This window comes from Panthera tigris, chromosome D2 (assembly GCF_018350195.1).
Source record: "Panthera tigris isolate Pti1 chromosome D2, P.tigris_Pti1_mat1.1, whole genome shotgun sequence".
NCBI classification, from domain to species: Eukaryota; Metazoa; Chordata; class Mammalia; order Carnivora; family Felidae; genus Panthera; species Panthera tigris.
In genome coordinates, this window is record NC_056670.1 from 38747565 (window position 1) to 38768949 (window position 21385).

General features: G+C 51.1%; 1 protein-coding gene across 1 annotated transcript in view; it reads right to left on the minus strand.

Moving 5' to 3' along the window:
* ZCCHC24 (zinc finger CCHC-type containing 24) overlaps positions 1 to 21385 on the minus strand; it is a 63212-nt gene that overhangs the window by 40483 nt on the left and 1344 nt on the right. Inside the window, exon 2 of the mRNA XM_042960145.1 lies at positions 10276 to 10476. Within this exon, the coding sequence (XP_042816079.1) occupies positions 10276 to 10476 (201 nt within the window). The remainder of the gene's footprint in view (positions 1 to 10275; positions 10477 to 21385) is intronic.

Consider the following 21385-nt stretch of genomic DNA (forward strand, 5'->3'; position numbering starts at 1 on the left):
CCCACCCCAGTTCTAGACTCCTCCTCTCTGAGGTTTCACATGAAACCCCAGGCTGAGCTGGTCCTTCGCTGCAAACCTCAACCATGGCCCTGGTCACCCTGAACAGCCAATAGTGTTTCTGTCTATCCCACTGAGGACAGAGATAGGGCCTTATCTACAACTGGTCTGGCATACAGGAGCAGCTTAGAAAGGGTCAGGCAACTGAAGTGTGGCCAGGGCCCAGCTCCATCCTGGACAGACTATATGTCCTGGGCAGAGGTGGCACCGAGCCAAGCCCCCACTACAAACACACATACTCACGCAGGTTCATGTGCAGCTGGCTCGGAGCAAAATGCTACCACTCACAGCCTGCCACGCTGGTGTGCAGAAGCCAACAGGAGACGCACAGATAACCCTGCAGGTGGGCCCAGCAGACAGCAACCGTGCCTCTCGTACAGCCAGCTGGGATTTTTGCTGGCACCACAGCTGCAGCCCCAACCCACTCTGGCCTTCCTGACAGACTCCCTGGGGCTGGGCCAGCAGTGCGATCTTCCACACACAACAACGTGGCCAGACCAGGCCTATTATGGCCTCTGCTCACCTCATCCTTGTCCCTCCTTATTTCCAGTAACCCACCTTTTTAAAGAACCCCAACTTTCTGAGAGTGTGGAGATCAAAGTCTGGACGTTAAGGCCGATAGACCATAGAACCTAATTTAAAAAGCATGGGCTCTGGCATGAAGAAGGCCTGAGTTCCAATTCTATCTTTGCTGTTTACTAGCTATGTGACTTTTGACAAGTCATTGGACTGCTCTGGGCCTCAGTTTTATCATCTGGCAATTGACTGGATAGAGTTTTGGAGAGAATTAAGTGAGTTAATACATACTGCACATCTAGCTCAGTGGTCAACTCAATGCTTACAGACTATTATCATTGCTGTTAATGTTGTTGTTGCCCTTGAACTGGAGGCCTGGCACAGGGTCGAGACAGCAGCAGGGGCAGGTTTTTCAAGAACCAAATGGCAGACTTTCTTGACTCCTGGACCTTCCAGGGCCAGTGCTGACACTGGCTGGAGAGGGACCCTGGCGCAGGCAGAGCCCCACCCCACAAAGAGGGGCTGCCCTTCAGCATCACTGGTAATTGGTTTCCAGCACCTTCCGCATCCGCTTCAGGGGGCTCCCAGTCTTCCTGTAGTACCTAATCCCCCTCACACTGTCCCTGGGACATATGAGAAGCCCCATCTGTCCGATGGCTGAACTGGACACCTCTCTCCACCCTTAAGGTTGGAAAAGAATCAATTAACAGAGTACCAGGTTCCTGTACTCAGTAGCGTGTCCTGGGCTCAGCTCTGCCCTGGACAGATTATGTGTCCTGGGCACAGAAGGGGCACTAGGCCAAGCCCCCACCACAAACACACATACCCACGCAAGCTCACGTGCAGTTGGCTCAGACAAAGTACTGCCATTCAGGTCTCTGCAGCCTGCCACACTGGCTTGCAGAAGCCAACATGAGATGCACAGATAACCCTGCAGCTGGGCCCAGCAGGCAGCAACCATGCCTCTTGCACAACCAGCTGGGATTTTTGCTGCCATAGAGCTGGCAGCCCCTACACATCCCGGCCTTCCTGACTGCACCGGGGGCCTCAGAGTATCTCCTGTTCCTGTCCCACCACCCAGGCCATTGGCAATGAATGCCTTAACCACACTCTCACTGCTGTCTCACTCGGAGACCGGAGCTCCACAGGCGGCTTCAGGACCTAGTCAGGGTTGCCTAGAATTCTCCACATTCTGCTCCCAGTTGGAGCATTTAAGATCTTAAAAGCATTCAGGTCACTTAAAAATCATTCCACAAAAGGAGAGGAGAGAAAGGAGCAGAAAAAAATATTTGAAGGAATAATGGCTGAAAACTTCCCAAGTCCAGTGAAAAACTTTAAGCAACACATCCAAGCAGCTCAATAGACTCCAAGTGAACACGAAGAGATCCACAAATAGACACATCATAGTAAAACTGCTGAAAACTAAAACAAGGAGAAGATGTTGAAAGCTGCAAGAGGAAAATGACATGTCATTTACAATGGAATTCTAACAATGTTAACAACTGACTTCTCATCAGAAATGATGGTGGCCAGAGGGCAGTGGGGTAACAGTCAGTGTGGTCAAAGATTAAGAAAACAAAACAAAAAAACCCAAAAAACAAAAACAAAAAAACCCTGTCAGCCAAGAATTCTATACCCTGCAAAGATATCTTTTAAAAAAATGAAAGGGAGATAAAGACATTCCCAGATAAACAAAAACACAGAATTCATTGCTGACACACACTTTCAAGAAATACTATAGGAAGTTCTTCAGGCTGAAAGCCAATGACCCCAGACATAATTCAAATACACATTAAATAAACAGGAGTTCTAGTAAGATGATTATGTAATTATAAAAGATAGCACATATGCATATTTCTTGTCCTTTCTTCTCTGATTTAAAAAGCAGATGTAGGGGCACGTAGGTAACTTAGTCGGCTAAGCCGTCTGACTTTGGCTCAGGTCATGATCTTGCAGTTCGTGAGTTTAAGCCCGGCATCGGGTTCTGTGCTGACAGTTTGGAACCTGGAGCCTACTTCAGATTCTGTGTCTCCTTCTCCCTCTGCCCCTCCCCCACTCACGCTTTGTCTCTGTCTCTCAAAAATAAATAAACATTTAAAAAAATAATAATAAAAAGCAAATGTAGAAAACAGTATGTATGTAATGTATTACTTGTCCTATAATATATAGAAATGTAAGATATTTGCCACTAATAGCACAGAGAAGGCAGGTAGAAGCAAATCTGTCTTGGGCCAAGGAAATTACTCCAGGTGATAAACTGAGTCCACAGGAACAAATGAAGAGATCTAGAGACTGGAAATAAAAAGCTACCATAACAAAGACTGTGAACGTACAATTGTTCTCTTTTCTTCTTCCAGCTTCTCTAAGACACATAAAATAATATAAAGTAAGAATTATAACAAGTATCATTTAATTACAACACACATAGATGTAACATGTAGAACAATAATGCCACAAACATCAGAAAAAGAGAACAGAGCTATAAAGGAGTGATATTTCTATATCTTATTGGAATTAAGTTGGTATAAATCTGAAGCAGATTTTATAGGTTAAGATATGTAAAATAAGCCTGAGAGCAGCTTTAAAAAAAAGTGAAAAAAATCATTAAAGAAATTAAAAAGTGTACATTAGAAAAGTATCACTTAATGCAAAAGGAAGCAGTACAGGAGGAACAGAGGAACAGAGAAGACATGAGTAATTCAGAAAACAAAAAGTAAGATAGCAGACCTAAATCTGACTATATCAATAATCACATATATAAAAAAGAGCATTAATTGTTGATAATATGAATGGATCAAACAATCCAAACAAAAGGCAGGGATTTTCAGAGTGCATATAAAAAGTAAACCAAGATCCAACTGCATGCTGTCTACCGGAGACACAACTTAGATCTAAAGATATGAATATAATTTAGATCTAAAGGTATGAACATATCTTCATATGAAGATATGAAGTAAAATGATGGACAAAGATCTATCGTGTACACAGTAACCATAAGGAAGCTGGTTATACTAACATCAGACAAATTTGACTTTATTATTTTTTTTTAATTTTTTTTTAACGTTTATTTATTTTTGAGACAGAGGGAGACAGAGCATGAACGGGGGAGGGGCAGAGAGAGAGGAGACACAGAATCGGAAACAGGCTCCAGGCTCTGAGCTGTCAGCACAGAGCCCAACGTGGGGCTCGAACTCACGGACCGCGAGATTGTGACCTGAGCTGAAGTCGGACGCTTAACTGACTGAGCCACCCAGGCGCCCCCAGACAAATTTGACTTTAAAGCAAAAAATGTTGGGGCGTCCGGGTGGCTCAGTCAGTTTAGCGCCCAACTTTGGCTCAGGTCATGATCTCGCAGTTCATGGGTTCAAGCCCCGCATTGGGCTCTGTGCTGACAGCTCAGAGCCTGGAGCCTGCTTCAGATTCTGTGTGTATGTGTGTGTGTGTCTCTCTCTCTGCCCCTCCCCCACTTGCGCTCTGCCTCTATCTCTCTCTCAAAAAGTGAATAAACATTAAAAAAAAAAAACTTTTTTAAACAAAAAATGTGACTAGAGATAAACAGGGACACTTTATCATGATAAAAGGATCAATTCATCAGAAATTGATAGACACAGATGTAGCTAACAAGGGAGCACCAAAATACATGCGATAAAAAAAGGGGAAGAATTGAAGAAAAAAATAGTCAATTCAACAATAATAGAGATTCCAATACTCCTATACTTACAATAATGGATACAAGAATGAGGTAGAACATTAGCAAGGGGACAGAAGACATGAAGAACACCACACCAACTAGACCTAACAGACACCTACAGAACACGCCAACAAACAACGGCAGGACTCATTCCCTTCTCAAGTGCCCATGAACTGTTCTCCAGGACAGCCCAAAGGCTATGAAACAAACCGCAACAAATTTAGAAGCACTGAAATAACACAAGGTGTTATTTAACCACAATGGAATAAAACGAGAAACCATTTTTAAAAGATACTTGGGACACTCGCAAATAATGTGGATATTAGACATCACACTTCTAAACGACCAGTGGGTCACAGAAGAAATCACAAGGGAAATCAGAAAATACTCTGTGATGAATGAAAATGAAGACACAACATACAAAATTATGAGATGCAGCTCAGAGGAAAATTTGGACCTGTGAACACCAATATTAAAAACCGAAGAGGGGCTCCTGGGTGGCTCAGTCAGTTAAGCATCTGACTCTTAATTTCAGCTCAGGTCATGATCTCATGATTTGTGAGATTCAGTCCCACATCAGGCTCTGTGCTGATAGCACAGAGCCTGCTTGTGATTCTCTCTCTCCTCTCTCTCTGCCCCTCCCCTGCTCACACGGGCACATGCACTTCTATTTTACAAATAGAAGAAAGAGGGGTGCCTGGGTGGCTCATTTGGTTGAGCATCCAACTCTTGGTTTCAGCCCAGGTCACAATCCGGGCATGGGATCGAGCCCTGCATTGGGCTCCGTGCTGAGTGTGGAGCCTGCTCGAGATTCTCTTTCTCTCTCCCTCTGTCTCTCTGCCCGACTCATGCTCTCTCTCTAAAATAAAATAAAATAAAATAAAATAAAATAAAATAATTTAAATAAAATAAATAAAAATAGAAGAAAGATGTAAAATCAGTAACCTAACTTTCCATCTTACAAAACTGGACAAAGAGCAGACTAAACCTGAAATAAGCTGAAGGAAGGAAATAATAAAAATTAGAATGAAAAATTGAAAGCAAAGACTCAGATATTTGCACACCCATGTTCATAGCAGCATTATTCACAATAGCTGAAAGATGGAAGCAATCCAGGATAGATAAATAGACAAACAAAATGTGGTCTACACACACACACACACACACACACACACACACACACACACACTCACACACACACGCACACACACACACATATTATTTGGCCTTTAAAAGAAAGGAAATTTTGAAACTTGCTACAACATGAATGAACCTTGAGGACATTATGCTAAGTGAAATAAACCAATCGCAAAAGGACAAATACTGTGTGATCCCACTTATGTGAGGTACCTAGAGTAGTCAAAATCATAGGAACAGAATGTAGCATGGTAGTTGCCAGGGAATAGGGGAAGGAAGGAAGTGGGGGGAGATTATTGCTTAATGGGTACAGAGTTTCACAAAATAAAGAGAGTTCCACGGATGGATGGTGGTGATGGTTGCCCAACAGGTGAATATACAAGTGACCCTTGCACAGTGTGGGGGCTGAGGTGCCAACCACCAAAATAGTCACAAATATGTGTATAACTCTTGACTCTCCCCAAACTTAACTACTAATAAATAGCCTTACCAATAACATAGTCAACCTATATTTTGTATGTTACATGCATTCTATACTGTATATAATCAAGTTTGCTAGAGAAAAGAAACTGTCATTAAGAAAATCATAAGGAAGAGAAAATACATTTACTGTACTGTATGGTTTTTACTGAAAAAAATCCATGTATAAATGGACCCACACAGTTCAAACCAATGTTGTCCAAGGGTCAACTGTATTTCATGCCACTGAATTGTACATGTAAAAATAGTTAAGATGGTAAATTTTATGTTGTATTTATTTTACCACAATTTTTTAAAAGATTACAGGGGAAAGTAATGTAATAGAGAACAGAAAAAACAGTACAGGCAATCAACTAAACCAAAAGTTGGTCTTTTGAAAAGTTTAACATAACTGACAAACACGTAGCTAGATTGGCCAAGAAAAAAAAAAAAGACAGAAAAAGAGAGAGAAGGCTCAAATTACATGAATCAGAAACAAAAGAGGGGGACATTATAACCAACTTTAGAGAAATGAACAGGATTATAAGAGAATATTATGAACAGGTGTATGCCAGTAAATTCAATAACTTAGATGAAATAAACAAATTCTATAAAGAAACAAACTACAGAAACTGACTCAAGAAGAAATAGAAAACCCAAATAGACTTATGACACACACAAAAAGACTGAATTCATAATTTTAAAAATCTGCCCACAAAAGAAAGCCCAAGCTCAGATGGCTTCACAGGTGAGTTCTACCAGACACTAAAGAAGAGTTAATATTAATTCTTCACAAGCTCTTCCAGAAAATATAACAAGATGGAACACTTCCCAAATCATGGAACTGATAAATGCTATTACATGGATGAACCTTGAAAGCAATATGCTAAATGAAAGAATCCAGTGACAAACAACCACACATTATATGATTCTCTCTGTGTGAAATGTCCAGCATAAGCAAATCCTTAGAGATAAAAAGTAGATTATTGGTTGCTAGGGGTTGGGGAATCAGGAGGTATGATAGCTAAAGAGTATGAGGTTACTATTTGAGATGACAAAAATGATGTAGAGGGGCACCTGGGTGGCTCAGTCGGCTAACATCCAACTCCTGATTTTGGCTCAGGTTATGATCTCACCGTTAGTGAGTTTGAACCCTGCATGGGCTCTGCACTGACAGAGCAGAGACTGCTTGAGTTTCCCTCTCGGTCTCTGCCCCTCCCCCACCTGAACTCTCTCTGTCTCTCTCCAACTAAATAAATAAACTTTAAAAAATGTTCTCTAATTGGGGTGCCTGGCTGGCTCACTTGGTAGAACACGTGACTCTTGATCTTGGGTTCCTGAGTTTGAGCCCTACATTAGGGGTAGAGATTACTTTAAAAAATACGACCTTTTAAAAAAATATTCTATAACTGCTTGTGGCAATGGTTGCATGGCTCTGTGAATATACTAAAAATTACTGACTTGTCCACTTTCAATGGGTCAATTATAGGGTATGTGAATTATATCTCACTAAGGGTGTTACCAAAACAAGCATTCCCATTCCACTTTTAAATATTTTATATATGCTGAACTCATAGTATCCCATGTGACAAAAGCCTTGTCCACCCATTCCGCCATTCCAGAAGACCTGTACTGAGCACCTGTGTGTGATATCTCGGGCCAGCATGGCGGTAGAGAGATGAATCTAGCCCAGCACCTGCCCCTGGAGCTTGTGGTCAGGTGAGGGATGGGAAGCATCTAATTATATTCCAGCCTGCCAAAATACCTAGTACCTTGCCAAATACCTCACCTGGTACCTCTCCACTGTGACCCGAGGGAGAAAAAAAAAAATAATGCTAACCAACATTTATTGAGCGCTTACTGTGTGCCAGACATTGTGCTAAGCACTTTCCATGGATTAGTTCCTTGAATCTGCACAACAATCCTATGAGTCAGTGTCCTCATCAGCTTCACTTTACAGATGATAAAACTCTCATGAAAGGTAGAGGGAGGTCCTCAGGCCCGCAGGAGTCTCTGATAGAATCCGGTTTGAGAAGGAGCTGGAAGAGGGCCTTGACCCGCTCAAGAGGGAAACTGAGGCCCCACAGGGCCTGGGCATCTCAGCCTGGGTTGGAATGAACGCTCAAGAAAGCAAAGAGCACTGAAGTCCCAAGACTGGGGTTCTCACGTATATTTTGCCCTCTCCTCAGCACTTCGCCTCTTTGAGACTCTGTTTGTCCAGCTGTAAAATGGGTACTCCCACTAAACTGTAAGATGCAGTACTCCCACTTCTGCAGGCAGAGTTCAGAGCCCTGCACAGGCTAAGTGAATACACTGTGCAATCCAGATAAAGGAATATAGAGGAAGAACCAGGTTTTTCCCTGTGCTGGAAATCGAGAGGCACTGACATTGAGGTCAGGGACACTCTGCCCCCTCGTTAGAAGAGTTCTGGTGCCTTCTGGAGAGAGGGTTGGGCATGCACGCGCGTGCGCACACACACACGTTCCTCCACCTCTGCCTCATCATCCCTTGCCTTTGGATAGTGGTCACCCTTCTTCCACCAACCCGCCAACCCCACTCAAGCCCTCCTCCTGGAAGCTTTCCCAGGCTTCCAGCTCAGCACAGGCACACGCGCGAGCCCCAAGAACCCCTGTTGGGGTCTGAATGTCACCTGCCTGCCGGGGTGAAAATTCCAGCTCCTCCGCTGACTGGCTCAATGATCCTGTGTGAGTGCCTGACTCACACAAAGCATCACGTAACATGAGGCTAATGAGAGACCTGACATGCCGGGTAGTTGTGAGCAAAGGCTATAGGCAGGAGATGATGAGGTATGGTGAGTGACTGAGAGTGCTCTCACAGGGGCGCAGCTGGGGAAGTTACGAGGGGCCGCTGCCCGGGTGGGCCATGGGCATATCCTTGAGGAGCACCCAGATTCTTAGCTGCCTGTTTGCCCCTGGACCCATCCAGAGAACCTCTAGGGAGTAGGGGCCTTACCCTCTGCTGAGATCCCCTCGTGCCAAGGGCCCCTGGCTTACTGTGTACGCTGAGGCAGACGGGGCCCATTGGAGGGTGGGTCTGGAGGACAGCCGTCATGGGCCGGCCCCCATCCGCAAGGTCTGGGGTGGGCCTCTCTTAACCAGGGGTGGGGGGAGGAGGAGATCACTGGTATCCACAAATCACTGGGGATTTTACTAAAATGCAGTTATGTGGGGGGGGGGGGGGGCACCTGGGTGACTCAGTCGGTTGAGCATCTGACTTCGGCCCAGAGCCTGGAGCCTGCTTCGGATTCTGTGCCTCCCTCTCTCTCTGCCTCTGCCTCTCTCTCTCTCTGCCTCTCTCTCTCTAACTCAAAAATAAATCAACATTAAAAACATTTTTTTCATAAAAAAAAAAAAGATTCTGCATTTCTAACAAGCTCCCAGGCGACACTGATGTGGCTATGCCTGGCCACACTTTGCACAGCAAGGACCTAACGCGGGGCACGGCTGTTTCTGAGAAGAGGAGGAAGCAACAAGCCCGTCTCGGCCTCCCACTGGTCTGAAGGCACCCAGCCCCACCCAGCCACTCCCCAGGCTTCCAACATCTGGAGGGTAAGACTGCATGGATTTTCTGAGTTTCCAGGATCCCATTTCCATTACATATGTAAAATTAAAGTAAAAATACACATTATGAAAACATTAGAAAGTACGAAAAATAATAGGAAAAAAAATCACGGACCATCTTGTAACGTATTTAAAACAACGCTAACCTCTCTCCCCAAGATGCCAAAGCCATGTCGGTCAGAGAGTCCAAGGTCGTCTCATGAGTGGGATCTGACCCGCCCCGTCACAGCGAAGCACTGAGTGGGAGACAGGGGCTGCTCCCCACACTCTCCACCTCCTGGCACCCTTCCCACCTTGAGAGAGAGATATGCCCAGCCTGCAGTGCCTGAGGCCTTCACCCAGGCCTACCCTGGGGGGCACAGAGCCGGGGGCAAGGCCCTCTCAGCTCCCCGCTCCCAGGCAAGAGACTGAGGAAAACTGCCACAGAGGACGGGAGAGGTGGGGTCGGGGGGAGGGGGTGCACATCTGGATTCCTGGCCCAGAGCCCGCATTCCTTCCCTGTGAGTGTGAGGAGATGGGGGTCTCTCTCGGGAGAGCTGTGAGGAGGCGGCTGGCCTCGCTCCTGCCCCACTGTAACAGGACCCACCCTGGCAGGAAGACTGGGGACGTGAAGGCCCAGAACCTCATTTGGGGGCCCTTTACCCAGATTGCTCGCTAGATGGTGCAGGCTCAAGCTGGGGCTCTGTCCCATCCACACCAGCCAGCCCTGCCTCAGACATACCAGAGGGGACAAAAAGGTGGGAGACCAGAGGGCTGCGTGGCCACTGGTTCGTGGAAGGGGGCTCAGGGTGGGGGTGGGGCACTGTTCTACCCACAGAAGCTGGGCGGCCTTACCTGGGGGCAGTCCTTGATGTAGTGTCCTTTGTTGAAGCACAGGTGACACAGGTAGTTGGGTGGGGGCCGCTTGCTGGGCTTGCGGGTCTCAGAGGTGAGGGTCAGGTCAGAGAAGTGCTCGGTGAGGGAGCTGAGGCCATCGGCGATGTTGTTGAGGGAGCCATAGGGCGAGGCGCTCTTGTACACACTGCTGCTCAGAGCCTGTGGGGGACAGAGGCTGTGAGGGCTCCCAAGGCCTGGGCACACTCGTTTGCAGCCGTGGCCTCAGGGGGAATTTCCGTGGGCATGTGCACACACATACACACTCGTGAATTCACACTGACTCTTTAGCTGCCCCTGGGCTCTGGCCACCTGGAGCCTGAGTTCCGTGGGCAAGCCAGTTAACCACTCTGGGCCTCAGTGGCCCTGTCTGGAAAATAGGAATAATGATAGCTACCTCCCAGGGTTTCTGTGAGGCTAACATGAGGCCACAGATGTAAAGCACTTTCTCTCCCACCTGGCACTTAGGAACCCCTGAGTCCATGCTGCTGATGGTAACGACGATTAGCATTAGTTCTTTTACACACTGCCCGGAGGTAAGAAGGCGTAGCAGAGGGCAACCTGTTAGATTTGGGGCTTTGCCACTTACTGGTGGCATAACTTTAGACAAATCACTTATCTCTGAGCTGACTCAGTATCTCCTTCTTACAGGAAAGTGGAGCATCAGCTTACAGCATTGTTTCCATTGTACAGAAGAGAAGACTGAGGTTCAGCGCTCTGCCTGGTCTCCTGTGGCACGAGGCCTGTGCAGACTGTGTCCGGGGAGCCCTCGGGCCGGCCCAGGCCCGCCCTCTGGGAGCCCAGGAGGAAGTGGCCCACTTCTCCCACCTCCAGCTGACAGGAACCAGATGTCTTGCCTGGCTTCAAAGCAGACACGGCCCAGGCCCCCTCCTGGTGTATACAGCCTCTATTTATAGGAGTCACGGGCTCTAGGCAGCCAGGCACACTGGAATTTAGCAAAGGTAGGGCCTGTGGTGAGGCTGGCAGGGAACAGCCACGGTACCCCCTTCCCGAGGCAAGGCTGAGGCTGGAAGGAGGCAGCTTCCCCAGGAGGGTCAATGACAAACCTGGGCATGGGGCTTGGGCATCCCCTGACCCCAGCTCAGGTATCAGGAGCTCCAGGAATGAACTACAGACCTCGGGGAGCCTTGGATCTAACAGGAAGACAGCCTTGTTCCTAGAAGTCCCCAGGCTGCCAGGGGAGGAGAGCCCCTGAGAGGAAGTTGCCTCAGGCTCCCTTACAAAGACGGGGCAGATGTGGGCCCAGAGTGGGGACAGTCCTTTCTGTGTTGCCTCAGTGTGGGCAGGGAAGGAGATGAGCTGAACGCAGGCCCCAGGGGATCAGGCACCCCTCCCCCCAACCAGGACAGACGTTACCTCAGCCCCCCTACTGGGTCTGTCTCTGGGGGTCTGGCACCCCCCCCCAGAGGACACAGCCCTGGCCATCTGGGGGCCACCACTCTTCTTGGCTCCCTGGACACCCTGCTATGTGGACTGGGGCCAGCCCTTTCCCTCTCTGGGCCTCTGTTCCCTCTCGTGTAGGTTTACGCTGGAGCCTGGGGGAAAAAAGACACAGACATCACATCCAGGGCAGCGCGACTAAACACGCCGTCAGCCTATGGTGCCTGAGCACGGACCTCAAAGGCTCCTGATGACCGCCTCTGCTCCAGTGCTACCCAGGACCGGTGGACGATACCACGCAAACTTGCATTCAGTGTGAGGGTGGTTCTCCAGCTCTCAGATGAGCCAAGACAGAGTGGTTCATCCTGAGAGGCAGAGCCCCCCCCCCCCCCCCCGCCACCATCCTTGGAGGTGCGCGAGCCAATTCTGAGCAATCTTAAGGGGTGCGGGGAGGGGTCCAGTGGCAAGGGGATTAGATGATACCAGTCACATCTACTGAGCACTTACAATGTCCCGGGTACCGGAAACTTTACACGTATTAAGATAGCTGGTGCTCACCACAATCCCGTGAGTCACTGTCCCCATTTTACAGATTAGATGAGTCTGTCCAAACGTGTGTTGCATGACTCGAGAAACTTTTAACAAATACGGAGTACTGGGCCCCACCTCAGACCTACCAAGGCAGTCACCTGGGACCAAGGGCCTGGAATCTACACTGTTTTACTGTAGTTAAGATCTACGTTACAGAACGCCAACCGTTTTAATTATTACTTTTAAAAATTTGTTAATGTTCATTTATTTTTGGGGGGGGAGGGGCAGAGAGAGAGGGAGTGACAGAATCCGATCCAGAGCTCCAGGCTCTGAGCTGTCAGCACAGAGCCCGACGAGGGGCTTGAACCCACGAACCCACATGAGATCATGACCCGAGCCGAAGCTGGACGCTTCACCGACTGGGCCACCCAGGCGTCCCCGTTTTAATTATTTTTTAAGTGTGCAGTCCAGGGGCACCAAATACATTCCCATTATTGGGCAAATTCACCACCATCAACTCGAGTACTTTTTCACCATCCCAAACTGAAACCCTCTCCCCAGTAAACACTAACTCCCGGCTCCCCCTCCCCCCAGCCCAAATCTGCTTTTTATAAGCTCCCCCAGGCAGTTCGGTACAGACGGCCCAGCCCTACCTGGCCTTGGGAGCACCTGGACTTTCCAACCACCGAGGTCTCTCCTTAGCTTGACTCGAGGCCTCTCCCCACCCGAACTGGCCTGAGGGAGAACAGCATCACCACAGCCTCCCAGAGAAAAGTTCATCCAAACAAGAAACTCCAAGCTCCAAATGGTGTGACTCATCCTCATGGCTGGGAAACGCAATTTCACAAATAACAACCCTCTTCGTTCCCCCACCCCCATTCTTTCTTTTCTTTCTTTCTCCCCTCCCCCTGTCACCCCCCTCTGGAGAAGATTTAAGCTAGTCCACAGGAATCGGGACTGTTTTGGTAGCAGACTGTCCAGAGGAAGGGGAAGTTTGCTGGGTGCCAGAAAGTGCATTAATTACACCCTGAACAGCCTCTCCCCCGTTTGTGGCCACACCGTCCTGCCCACGGGTGACCCCGCGGGTGTCCCTGGGCAGCCAGAGGCCTCTGAGCAGCCTGTCCCGTCCCTGGCAGCTTGACGCCCCCCACCCACCAGCTCAGGCGCTCACAGCTTGTGTCGCACCAGCAGCCCCAGGTCAGAGAAGCGAGGTCAGAGCTCCTCACAGCCTCTCTCACCCCTAGTGTGCCCTGGCCTGGCCCTCCTGGCTGCTCCAGCTCCCTTCCCCCAGCCCCGGTTCAAGATGACACCACCTTAGAGCTGAAAGGACAGAGCAGGCAGCTGACTCGGCCACTCTCGTGTTCCAGATGGAGAAACTGAGGCCCAGAGAGGCCCAGGGGCACAGGCGAGGGCACACAGCCAGGCCTGAGGGCCAGGAGTCCTGCTTGCCGGCTGGCTGAAAGGGCGGGTGAGGCTGCAACCTGTTTCCTCTCCAAAGACCCAAGGAGCTGGGGCCGTGGAGGTGAAAGGCGAGTTGCCTCTTCCACAGCCTATGGCGACTGGATGGAGCAGAGGCCAGGACACGCGGTGTCCCCTCCCCTCCGGCTGCGGAGCGAGGCCTGGCCTTTTGGGCTTCCCGTCTGTAAAATGCAACATGGAACAGGGAAGGCGGGCAAAACTGGTGATCCCTGCAGTCCTACTTCCTTAAGGTCCAGACACCAGCTACTGAAAGACAACCCCGGAGCCCGCACACAGACGGCACTCAGTCGCCGTGGGCCCACCTGTTCCGAGTCCTGCTGCCTGGAGCTGGAGGGCAAGGCCCGGCAGGAGCAGCCCCTCGTCAGTCAGCCCCTAACTCCCAAACAGCCTCAGGGTCCCACGGGGCATCCGCTGTCCCCCCTCTAGTTCTGCACTTACTATCCCCACCCCCGAGATGCCCTCTCTGTGTCCATCCAAACCTCTTCCAGGACCTGGCTCCCAATCTGGTTATAACTTTAACGGTGTGGCCCTGAACCCACCCCCTCCTCCTACTCAGGCCTTGGGCTCCACGGGACAGTGTGAAAAGCACAGACTGAGGTGCTCCTGAGAGACGCCCTGCCTCCTCCGAGGGCCTCCTGGACCTCCCGGCCATAGCCCTGTCCTTCAGGACTAGGCCTGGTAGGGATCACCCCATGACTCAGCTGCCCTTGGCTGAAGGAGCTCTGAGGTCCTTCTCTAATCTCTTCACGCAGTAAGTCTCTTCACTTCCCCGCGAGGCTGGGCATATCCAAAGGCAAAGATTCTGCAATGTCCCATCACCCCAGATTCCAGACTGTTCCTGCCGCTGCTCATACCTACAACTGTCCTGGGTGCAGATAATCACAGGCGCTGAAGGGCCAGGGGGCCCCACCTGACAGACGAGGTAATGGATGTCCTAACACCTTAGAGATATAGGTTGGGGTCTCCGAGTTGCCATGGACAAAGTGAAAGGCACTCTCACGCCAGATTAAGCTGCTCAGGGCACTGGTTGAGGGAAGCCCCACTACTGTGCTGAGTGGAAGCCTCTGGGCCCAGATCACCATCCTGGAGGAAGAGACCACCTTTCCCTCCCCCCTCCTCCCAGCAGCCAGCAGGTAGGGTGGGGTTTTCACACCATATCTGGGGGACAGAGCATCCAGCTTCTGCCCATTGCTAGAACTTCCCCAAGGCTCTGGCATGGCTGTTGCAGAAAAACAGAGGGGAAGATGCTAAAATCTATTCTGACCCTGCTTGTTTCGTACACTCGGCTGGATCCTTTCCCTTTCTTGGTTTTCTTATACCTGCAAGAACACCATTTGGATGGGCATTATTGGCTCCGTTTTACGGAGCTGGACACTGAGGCTCAGAGAGGCTGCGTAACTCGCTCAAGGTAAAACAGCCACCATGTGGCTAAGGGGAGATTCTCAACATCAGTTGGCCTATTATATTTCGGCTCCCACATGGCCTCCAAGGCTTAACTTCTCCTATGTTAAGGAGAGCCAGAGGAAAAGAACAGGTGTGGACCACTCTCCTTGGCCCTGTGACATCGTACTGTCAAGCCTCTTGGCCCTGGCAAGATGAGACACCAGCTTTTCTGGGCTACGTGAGGGGTCTAGGTCCTCGGGCTGGGGGTTCTGCGGGGGTGGAGGCAAGGATTTCCAGGGCTGACTCCCCACTCCCAGCCCCCAGGACAGTAAGAGGGCCTAGCAGGAGGGGGGCAAACAGGAGTCAGGGCAAGTGCATAGAAGCTTCCAAAGGCAGCCTAGAAGGAGAGGAAACCAGTGCAGAGAAGAGAGGAGAAACAGCCAGCAGAGATGGAACCATGCCCACAGAAAACAACGCAGCGATGGGCAAGGGCGAGGCAATGAGAAGGGGAACATCCAAGGAAGTCCTGCCCCTCCCAGGCCAGAGATGGCCCTGAAGTGGGGGGACTCTCTGATCCTAATCCCCAGCTCTGTGGGGGTCTTTCAACAGCTAGACAACTGCTTTTTTATCCCCAAAAGCCACCCCTATCCCCCGCTTCCATACGCATAGATACGTGCATGAAAACACGCGTATACACGTACACACTCACACCCCTGTCTTTAACACAAGAAACCACTCATTTCACAAGTGACTCCGCCCCTTCTCCAAGGGGATCTGCACTTCTTCTCCCCCAGGGTCTGTCTGGGGCTCTCGCCTCCAGAGTCCCACACGAACAGGGAGAGGAGACAACCTGTTGATAGGATGGGGACTTGGCCAATGGGAGAGTGAATTCACATGTTGACTAAAGATTTCTCGGGTATGGTGAGAGCCCAGACCTGCTCCTGTTTCCAAGGTCCGAAGCTGACCTGTGGGCCAAGAAGGTGGCAGGCCTAGCCATGCCAGAGGCAGCAACCCCCCACCCAGAAACCCCCAGGGCGCCACGGCCTCCCGGAGGCCCATTCACCCACGCGTGCAAAACACAATCCCTGTCCACAGCCAGAGCTCAGTGAAAGATTCTCACTTAAGGAAACAGTCCATGCTCTTTTTGGCAGGGGGAGTGGGGAGAGAGAAACGGGGAAAGGACCTGGAGAGGGAGGAGCACAGTGGCAGCAGGGCTCAGCTGAAAAGACCCAGGAAGACCCTCCCTCCCCATCTGGTCCCTCCTGCTCCCGCCCAGGTCACCGCTCACCTGAGAGGTGCTCCCATTCTGCAGCCATATGCACTCTGTGCAGCCAGAGCGTAAGCACTGGGGACCAGCTGTCTCTCACTTCTAGAACGCATTCGTGGAATGAGCACAGAAAGCATGAATTTGACAACCTAAGGACTGAAAGGCACCCTAATATTTAGCCAGTCTGGGAGTACCACCGAGGCTTGCAGCCTCTATAGAAGGGGGCCTTGATCTGAGATCTATTGTCGGCACGTGGGTGCCATGATCTCCTTGAAATCACACGCAAGGGCGCGTGTCTGTGTGTGCCCGCATGCCTGTGCTCTGGGCACTCGCGCCGAGGAGAAGAGCTCGCGCTGTCTCCGATTCTCGAAGAGATCCACTACCACAGAAGGCAAAGAACCATGAGCACACCTAAGTTTCTGATCGGACACCTCTAGCGACAGGGCTTTACAATCTCCCAAGTCAGCTCTTTCCAAGTAATCAAGCAAAATCCATAAACATTTTCCCTGTAAGGTGGAACAGGAGATGAGGTAAGGGGACGCACATCGTCACAGGTCTAGAGAGGGAAGAGAGGGGGAGTAAGTGCAATGCCAATCATCCATCCACCCATCCACTCAGTGACCGAGCACCTAGTAAGTCCCAGGCGCTGCCTGAGCATCGGCTGCTAGGACTTACAGGTTCGAGAAGCGTGCTGACGACGTAGCTGTCCAGACACACGCAAGTACAGAGTATGTCCCTCAGCAATAGCAGTGGTCATGACACGCCTCCCCGGAAGCACGCACGGCGTGTCTGCCACGGGCCACAGAAGCCAGAGGGAGGTGTGCGCCCCGTGGCAGCTGGGGAAAGCCTCTCGGAGAAGGGGCAGCCACGTGCACCAGAAAGAAGTTGGAATCTGCCAAGGTGTTGAGGGCAGGCAAGACCCAGGGCAAAGCTTGGCGTCTGCACTAAGCTTCCCGGCATGGCCAGAGGAGGACAGAATAAAAGATTATACACCACCACACCCACGCCCACATATACACAGCGCAGATCAAGCCTCCTGAGACCTGAGCTGGGGCCCCGGTGCTGTCACTGATCCCCTGATCAGTGATCCCATCCTCCTGTTGGAGAGCCTTTTCCCCACCTGGACAAGGGGGACACTGCGCACAGGCTATGATATGAGACAAAAGTGTGGCCAAATGCTCCGTGTCCATCGTCTGACTCTCGCAAGCCAGGGCTCCCTTGGACTTCCGTCATGGCTTCAGGGAGCCCCGTGTTCGGTTTCTGGGGAGCGGCTGGAGCAGGGACACAGCAGGAAACCTGGTACCCGTGACCAATGCCTACCACTGCTCAAAAGGTTCGGGATCAGGGACAGAATATCAGAGGCCCTGCGGCTTGACAGAACGCCTCTGGAGACTGGCCGCCCTGCACTGGGGCCCAGAGAATGATCGAGGTGACAGCCAGCAGGATGAGCCACAAGGGACAATTGTAGCTGGAGCATGGAAGAGTTCCAGACGCAGCTCTGCCACTGACATGCTGGGTGACTCTCCAGGCCTGTTTTCTCTCCTGTAAAATGGGAGCTATGAAAAAAGAGATGCCAAGAAAAAAGCACTCCCCAAGAGTAAGGGATTGCTACTCGGGACCATCTTCCCCTCAAGGCCCCCCTTTCGGCGCTGACAGGGCCTGGCCCTCTGCCTCTGCTAATTACAAATTATTAATCCTGCCTGCTTTCCTCCCTCCCACCTGACTCAGAAGGTCCACAAGGTGTGGCCTCCCCTCTGAGTCCAGGCCTGCCTAGTCAACTCAATTTGATGGAGGGAGGGCCAGGCCACCTCAGCCTACAGGCCCTCGGATGACGGTCCTCCTTGCCTGAGTCAGAGCTCCTCCCAGGACTTGGTGCTGCCCCCTCCCCCCACCACACGCACACAAAGGCCACAAACGTTGCTAGGAACCAAGAGCAGCCCCAGAAGCCCACTCTCGGCCCCACTGAGACAAACTCCATCCTCACACAGATATGTGGCTTTGCCAGGGCAGCACAGGTGACACACAAAACCTTCAGGAGACTGTCAAGACCTGGGGGCCCTTTAAAGCAGGACACCTTAGGTGCTCCTCTGAGGGCCTAACAGCCAGCCCTGTCTGCAGAAGGGCTGAAGCCCTGTCCACAGAGTCTTGTGACAGCATTACTGCTGACCTCCAAACTCCAGTGGACAGACCAGGGCAGTGAAGGGGGGCGGGGGGGGGTCTCTGGTGCCGCAGAAGTTAGTGCCGGGACCCGAGGTGGGGGTAGGAGGAGGGTGTGGGTTAACAGCCAAAACCTCCTAAGGGTTGGAAGAGATGTCCTTCAACAGAGCAGTCCCTGAGCCGGGAGGTGTTCAGAAAAACGCTATCAAAGGTTCTAGGCCGAAAGCATTCTCTGGTCAAATAGTGATGGAACTGTTGGGTTGAAGGAAAGTGAACAAGTTTCACACCACGGGGCTTTCTCAGAGCCTTCATGGTGCTGGGGGACACTGTGCGTCTCCAAGGGAAGGACAGGCCGCTCTGCTTTCCAAACGTATTTGACCCCAAAGCCCTGCCCCCGGCCTCCACAAACCATCGTTTGACTGTAGGGCCACATCTATCTTTCCCTGGAGGAAGAGGGAAAGATAATGGCCACTCTAGGATTCTGACCTAGAGGGGGACAGCTAGATCTCCTCTTGAGGGGGTACAGGGACTACCCAGGAGGGGTTCTGGACATCCCTCTGAGGGGCCCAAGAGCTAATGCTCAGCAAGGAGGGGTACCTCCCCATTTCTGGAGGTGGAGTCCCACAGCCCCCACACTGCTGTGAATTTAAATTCCAGGCTAAACTTGGCAAGGAAGATCTCCCCACGCCCTCTACGAACAGCCCTCCTTCCTCGGGTAAGAGAGGAGGGGCTCAGCCAGGAGCCTCAGAAGTCTCCCTCCAAAGACATATAGTTGTTGCTACAGATCAGGGGTTGGAACCGAAGTGCACAGGGCCCAGACTCTAGACCGAGGCCTTTTTAAAAAACTGCCCCAAAGTGCCTGTGCCTGCTTTGGCCTGGCATCCTTACCACAAGCTGAGAAGCTGAAGAGCCCCCACCAGCGCCCAGGTCACCTCCTGGTGCCCGCTCCTGGACTTGTACATGAACTCTGCCATCTCTCTCTGCTCCCAGGGCCACTGTTCCACTCAGAACCCTTGGCTTATCTTCAGCTTCCAGAGCTGAGGTTCCAGGGGCACAATGGGCTTCTGTGCCCCCATGTCCTCAACCCCCCCGCCCAAATCCCAGCTGCATTCATGGTGTTTTGCTATTGTGGTGGGAGCAGCCTGGGGGTGGTGCAGGAGGGGGTGGGCTCTTGGCACAGGGACTGGTGCAGACAGGCTGTGGTCAGCGGTCAGCATGCAAGTCACATCCGCAGGCACTGCCACCAGGCCTGCCAGGCCTTGCACAGAATGGCGATGCTCCTGAGTCCCTGGGTCCCTTCATAGAGTCCCCTCTGGCTTGCCCATGATTTGCTTCTTCTCCAACCAGCCCCTTGGTGGCATTCAGGTGGGGGGTATTTTTTCATGCCTTCTCTGCCAGTTGCTATTTTGGAGCCATATTAGGTCACTGGCTAAGCCCTGGACACAGGAAAGCCCAGGAGCACAGCTGGGGCTCCAACAGGGTTTAGGAGGCGAAGCGGGTGAGGGGTGAGAATGAGTGAGTCTGAAGCCAAGAAAGCCTTCCGGAAGTCAGCAGGCACAGACCTCCAGCCCCTCTAAGGAAGCCACTGGCCTGTGAGTGTAGGAGAAGCCCCTCTAACCTGTCTATTTGCATCTCTCTCAAATCCCACGTAGACCACCCCAAGGGACAGCAGAGACTAAATTCAATGGATGGGTAAACCGAGGCCCAGACCAAGAAAGACAGAGGGTTCCCCCAAAGTCAGGTCATAAGAGACTCTTTTCCACCATTGCTTTGCATAACTTTTACCAGCTGCTTTTACACTTGTCCCAGAGAAGGAATATCCGGCTTCACGGGGAACCCGAGGTGAGTAGTAGTGAAGTGACTGGAGACAGGTTTCACTGAGATCCAGCTGGGATCCTGGATGTCAGACATTTCCAAGAGAAATGTCCTACTCCTGCAAGAGACTCTGGATGGCCCCCAAACTCCCAGGCCTCTCAGCAGAGACCCACATTTGGGGAAGAAATCCACCAATGGTAGGAACAGAGGGAGGCCTCTCAAGGCCGATTGGGGACCCCCCCTTGACCTGTGAGAGGCGAGAGGTCATGGTCATGTGGGTCATGATCACCCTTCTCCCTTGGGATTTCCACAGCACCCCCATGAAATCACCTACCTTTCAAACTGTACCATCTCATCTGTCTTCTAATCTGGAGCCCCCACTGGCCTGTTCCTGATTCCTAAAGGGCCCACACATCACTCAACAAATGTCTGGCGAAATAACAACTAAAAAGACCCAGGCACTGAAGAAACATCCACAAACTGCACCCCAAAGTCACTGGTCACCGAAGCCAGTTCCCCGAAGAGATGACAAGGTCTCTTATGAGAAAGACAGATTCCCAGCCAAGAATGATTCTTCCCGTGGAGAGCGTGCTCTATAGTTTACAAAGAGCTCTGGTATACAAATGCTTTTGCCTGGCACCAAGGGCTGGCTTTTCAGACTCATCTCCCGCGACTATGCCCAACTGGCCCAACACAGGCCAACCAATCCTCGTCTCAGCTCGCCTGGTATTGGCCCACCTCTAGGCCTTAGGCCAGCGTTTTATATGCCCATGTCCTCCCTAGTCGGTACTGGCAGAATTGAACACATTATGGGACCAAAAAGGAGCCCCTCTGCTTTCCCCCTCCTGTCCCCAGCACACTCACGCATACACAGGCCCTTCTCCCCGACCCATTCAGAACCCTGCCTCTCCTAAAACTAACTGCTGTGCTCGGGTCTAGAAGGAAAAGGAACCCTCAAGTGTGTCCTCTCCTCCACCCGTTCCCCCCTGCACTTTTGCAGGGAGAGCTTCCAGAAGAAGGATGAGTGAAGGCCACAGA